General features: G+C 28.8%; 1 protein-coding gene across 11 annotated transcripts in view; it reads right to left on the reverse strand.

The window, feature by feature from the left end:
• The window catches only part of LOC106459082, an 86,978-nt gene that overhangs the window by 21,732 nt on the left and 59,140 nt on the right, over positions 1-6,106 (reverse strand). For 9 of the 11 annotated variants that reach the window (XM_022385488.1, XM_022385480.1, XM_022385486.1 and 6 more), the window contains exon 11: positions 3,373-3,392. Coding sequence is in view for 2 of the 11 variants with exons in the window: in XM_022385478.1 (XP_022241186.1) it covers positions 329-553; positions 3,288-3,392 (330 nt within the window). In the remaining 9 variants the exon portion in view is untranslated. Of the gene's footprint in view, positions 1-328; positions 554-3,287; positions 3,393-6,106 lie in introns of those variants that run through there. The other 2 variants (XM_022385478.1, XM_013918661.2) reach the window with 1 other exon arrangement.

Consider the following 6,106-nt stretch of genomic DNA (forward strand, 5'->3'; position numbering starts at 1 on the left):
CCTCTAACTGTAAACTCCTGGAGTTAGCGACTTGTGGCTCCACTCGTCACGACAAATCCTCTACAAATAAATTAGGTGAACAGGTTGGTTCTAATTGAAACTCCAACAATTAAACTCACCTGAGTGCTAACCTGTTTCATTATTCAATGACCCCCTTTCTCCAGTACTTGATGTTTAACTATGTAAGGGATATTTGCCCTACAAAATGTTTAAAGCTGAAAGTGATAATTTCTAAAAATAGCCCATAATGCCTCAAATGAACAATGTGATTTATAGCTTTGTGCCCATGGCTTTAATTAACTAATACACAAAGAGGAAGAAGACTTACCAGGAATAATTTCAAATCTAGCAATTAGAGCAGTGTCATTTCTCAAGCAGTTACCTCGAGCCACAGAGAGGTAAGCCCCCGTCTTAGCTGGAAGATTAAAACTTGGCACAAACTGGGTTTTTGCTGTAATTGTTGCTAACGGGGTTACTTGCTCATCTAGTTTGAACAAGCTAATTTCATCTCCCGCAAACAGGTTCAGAAAAGGTATTTTGAGAGAGAGAATGTCTACAGAAAGAAAAAGGGTTGATTTTATTCTAATGCAAGATACTTAACTAAAAAGGTTTATAGACATATATGGTCATCTCAACATTAATTTAAAGTTTTTTTTTATGAATAGATGATAGCAGAGTTGGACTAATAAATTAATTAATCTAGTTAATCAGTTACCTATAAATATCAATTACATTAATTAGTGTCATATAAAATTATTAATTAATCAAACTTATAATTAAATCAAATAATGTCACAAAAAAAAATCAACTAACTGATATCATTGTTTCTAGTTATTACTATTTTCGGTTATTGAAACTATCCAAGTAACTGAACAATAGTGTTTCTGATCATTAGTATTTTTTATAATTTAATCTATCCAATTTTCACGTGAAAATAATCAAATAGATGAATACAATCAATTTTTACAGCCCAATAGTTAATCAAATGTCAAATTTCACTAACTGCCAACTGTAGGTGATAGTATACATTAATCCAAAATCCTGGATTACATGATAGAAACAAGTTTCCTTGAGTTAAGAAATAAATAAAAAAACAATTCTATAACTAACTGAAGGTTAATACACATATATATATTACATATATAACACCACAAACAATATTATAACACAAATAACACTAATTAAAACACAATTTTACATGGTTCCCACAGCCAGTCATTCATCAACAGCCAAGAAGAAGAAGAAGAAAGAATGAAAGAAAGAAAAGAAAAGAAAAAAACAGCTTTTCCAACTTCAGTTCAATAACAAGTGGTAAAGCCCTGCATTTTTTTCAAACAAAACACTGTTTTGTTAAAAACTCCTCTAGTGTGTAAGCAAAACTAAATAATATTTATTGAACTTGTTATTTAACTTGCTAATAGAACAAAGAGTCAACTTGTACATGATTGGCTGTTGAATATACAGCACAAATCCTCACCATAACAACCAAGCTAACAAAGCAAAGATTCATCCTTACATTGTTACAAAGACCACTTTAATATTGTTATGCACATTAACAATGTCATATATCTCATGGTTTTCAACACTTTTGTATTTCATTAGTTTTAATTCCCAGTTTACTGCTGCAATTGTACTTAACAGAGAATTTTCAAAGAACTAGAAACTTTTTGGGTCAATAAAACCCAATGTGGTGTTCAATCTGTACATTTTCTTGTATGACAACACATACAATATTTTTTCTGAATAATTTTGTACATTTGTCAAGGCTGCTGTAATGTGCATCAGTCATCACAGGGTATGATGATTACAAATAAAAATCATGAACCAGTTTTTTAAGAATCTTATTCATTTAAGACCCAAAACAACACACAAAAGATCTGAATAAGAATCAGTCACGTGGGTAAGCTTGGTGTTACTTTAGAAGTAAAAAAGATTAGGTTTAAAAGAGTCTTGGAGATGATCTCAGCTAAGCTTGACAGAAGTTATCTCTAATCCAGTAAAAGTGACTGTCCATCATCAAACAATCAAGTATATATATATATATATACACACACAGTGTGTTTGTATTAGTGTAAACAATAGAAATTCTTCATTTGTGTTTTATACTGTGTTCACACTCTTTATTTCATTCCCATGAACTCAGTTATTCAGAGAAATTCAGCACTATTCTATAATAAATATCTTAACAAATCTCCTATTATTCAGTGGATCTATCTTTTCCTTCTATGAGAAATCAGTTTGATATGAAAATACCACATCTGTGAACCCTGATTTTACTTTATACACAGCTAAATGAGCTGGTACAAAATACAAATAAACCTACAGGATACACCAAAAATAACAAATAAACAAGCAAAACAGTGGTTTTCCCATTTCAGATATGAAAAAAGAAAAGAGTGACACTAAAGGTAATCAATAATGAACACCCAGCAGTATACGTATAATTGTCTTTTGATTTCATAACATACCAACAGCATGCATTTATTTATTCCCGGATTTTAGGTACTCTTATATTTTGACCATACTATGATTAACAAATTATCTATTTCCAACTTCTATCTAGGATATACAGGATAATAATAAAATCTACAGTCACTAGTATACGTAAATATATGAGTACAAAACACTCTCCTGGAATTATATTTGTGAGAATAATCGTAATTGTCAATATTTTAATTAAAATATGAAATTTTATTAATGCCTTTGTATTAACCCAATGTCTTTTAATTCTCTCACAGGGGTTAACTGATAGGGTTAACTGCTGGGACAAGTTTATAAGTGCTGAAAGAAGATTCTTTTAATTTATTAAGATACATAACTGAAAACAAAATAGATGTTAATTTCATTTAAGTGATACTGCTTTTTATTATTTTTATATCAAGAAATGTTGTTGTAGTTTGCTGTCTAACTGCTAATAGCGTAATTCTTAATAGTTTATTTTTATAGTTCTTGTACAAAATACTAAATATTTGTAGTTATTTATAACTACAGTTATATGTTTACATACAAATGCACATACTATATTCTACAGTAAGACATAAGTTAGATATTGAAGTGGCAAGTTGTTATTAACAGATGGCTTTTAATTTGCCTAAACATACAGATGTAAGCTATTTCTCACAAAATCTTGTACTTTGTAACAAGTCCTTGAAAGGAGAATAATTTATAATTCAAGGCTTAGGCATTACTTATCTTGAAGTATATAACTTTACTTAAATTTCACAATAGCTCTTGGTATAAATTTTTATTTCTGTGACATGAAACCTACATACTTGCAAAAAAATTACCTTTACTGTTATTGTCCATAGATGGTATTGCCCAAGAGCATGTGTTGTTGCAGTTTCCTGACAAGCTGTAACCACCAGTGTTTTCCAAGCTGATGCTATGGCATCCTTTATCACAAAAATAAAGATAATCATTCAAACAATGAAAATTCAACTGGTTGTATGTATATTGGCATGAACTTAAGGTATAGATATTTTGTGTATCTTGCATAACAAATCAATCTGTTAAGAGACATTATAAATATTAACTCTTTAAACCTGTAATTTTTTTGCATTCTGCTGGAATTAGCTTCATAATTCCTAATAATTATCACCATAACTTATAACAGTTCAATTTTATTAATTTTTGTGGATAACAACTTGGTTTGGATTTGTTTTTTAGCCAAAAAGACATAAATGATATCAGATGCTGTTAACATGTGATGGGTAAATTGGGATTTTTGGCTTGCAGCATCCACTCGGGTTTAAGGAGTTAAGTCTGCTGGTAATGCTGCCTATTAAAAATGTAACAGATTCAGAAATGTTTGAAATACAAATAATTACAAGAACAGTAAACTGTTATTGATCAAATAAATAAGATATTACTCTTCATGTAATTACTTGTATTTCAGGCTATGTAAATTTGTGTTTAGTAAATTCGGAAATAAAAATACATGCTTTTCAGTTTTCATCTTGCAAAGTTTTGTAATGATTAAAAAAAAAGAAGTTGTTGTTGTGTTTAGCTTTTGTTACATGATGGGTTATTTGTGCACTGTTCAATGTGAGGACTTAATTCCTGACTTTTAGCACTGCAAGTCTGTAAACTTAACACTGACCCATCAGGTGAAATAAGGAAAGGAAACCAAACATTTTTCAAATTAATATGCAAAAATATGATAAAATGAGTAAAAATTGGAATCATAACTAAAGGATACAAATCAAGATTCTCAAAGATATGTATAATACAAAAGACTATTTTAAGTAAATATATCTTTTAATACTTTTTCTCATATATTAAACAAAAATGGCAAATAAATAAAAATTTTATCTGAAAAACTTAATAAAATTGAGAAGAATAAAAATTTAAACTACAAATGTTTTTTATGTCTATGTTAAATTTATGAGGCTATTCAGTGTTTAGCTTTACATTGCTTAGTATTTTTAAATACTGTTCTTCTATTTCAATTTTGAAACAATAGCTAAAACTCACACCCTACATTTTCTTTACATTTTACTATAATCAATAGGTGAAGTTACCAGTTTCTTCTAAAACTAAAAATTTTATGGTTTTTCTACAATTAATTAAAGAATGCTTAGATAGGACTAAATTACAATGCAAATACTCGTTAGACAGAATAAACATTAACGAAAAACAAAATGTTGCAAATTTTTATGGATTCAATAAGTAATAACATTACCAAATAATAAAGTAAAAAGACAGAATATCCTTTGTGCTCTGAATAGAAAACAGAAATACTACAGAGAAGAAAATGGTAATATTAAATATTAGGTTTGTATCTTAGTTTGTATATAGTGTCTTGAAGAAGAGATATTTTTATATCCTCTTGTTGAAGTGGTTAGTGAATGAAGATAAAATCTGAAAGAAATTGTAGTTTTAATCTTCTTTTAATTGAAACTTGTGAAATTTTAAAAACATAAATTTTACTCATGTAAACTGTGATTTATTTATACACTACAATCTGCAACTAAGTAATGGCAAAGTGTCTGGTATCTATGATTTAAACTGAGTGGATAGAGTGAAATTAGGTTCAGGCCAGTAATCAAGACTTAATGAGGCTTAGATATTTAGAATGCTCTTAGTGGTACCATACATTAAATCCATTAGATAACAAAATTACGAAAAATATAAAAATACTTATTTTAACACTATGCATTTCTTCCCTGCACATTACAACAGCAATGCAACTCATGTATAAGCACATGTAAAAACAAGACTCTGTAAAACACTAAAATACACAAGAAAAACATTCAACAGTATTTTCAATGGAGAAAAAAAATGTCCTTGGCCCAGTAATTGTTAATTAAGATAATATTATTAGATGATTAGAGTGACAACTTTTTCTATAACTTTAGGATAACCATATTTTTTGTATTCTATAACCAGGAAACTTTAGAGGTTTGAACCTGAGTTACCTGGTGTTAAATTATGCCTAATAAAATCATAATTACCAAGAAAATAAGGGGAAAACAGATACTATTCTGGACAAGCATGAGTGGATGATCATGTTATTTAAATTTAATATTAATTGAGAATGAGAAATAACCAAAGTTTAGGAAAATCTGGGGCTACTATATGAAGACTGTCATTGGATTCATGCCTTTTCCTGCATTTTCTTGTGAAAATTTTGTCACGATAAGGTCCATTTCAGTATACAGAAATGATTTCTTACAGATAGCATTATAGTAAATATTTATTCCAAGTTTCTCCCAATTGCATTACCTTTAAAAAAAAAAGAAAAAAGAAAGAAAGTGCACCATTAACTATTATGTGTAGCAAATAGGAATCACTGGGATGAATGAATACAGCAAAATTAGGGATAAAAACTAGCTTACAAGTTTAAAAAATATATACATGGCAATGAATAACTTGGTGGTGATAATTAACAACACAAGTATTTATAGTATAATTTCATTTTCAAGTATAAATAAAAAAAAATATTTCAAATACTTCACAGAATATATAAATTTTCTTTTATTCAAAACTTTTGATTCATTTGTTGAAGTTTTAACATTTTGAAAAACGTCTTGTACCAGTGTTTAACATTGCTACCAAAATCTTACACTCTGATATACACTGAGTGGTCACAAGTAAACAGACACCT

Source organism: Limulus polyphemus, unplaced genomic scaffold, assembly GCF_000517525.1.
Source record: "Limulus polyphemus unplaced genomic scaffold, Limulus_polyphemus-2.1.2 Scaffold555, whole genome shotgun sequence".
Taxonomy (NCBI): Eukaryota; Metazoa; Arthropoda; class Merostomata; order Xiphosura; family Limulidae; genus Limulus; species Limulus polyphemus.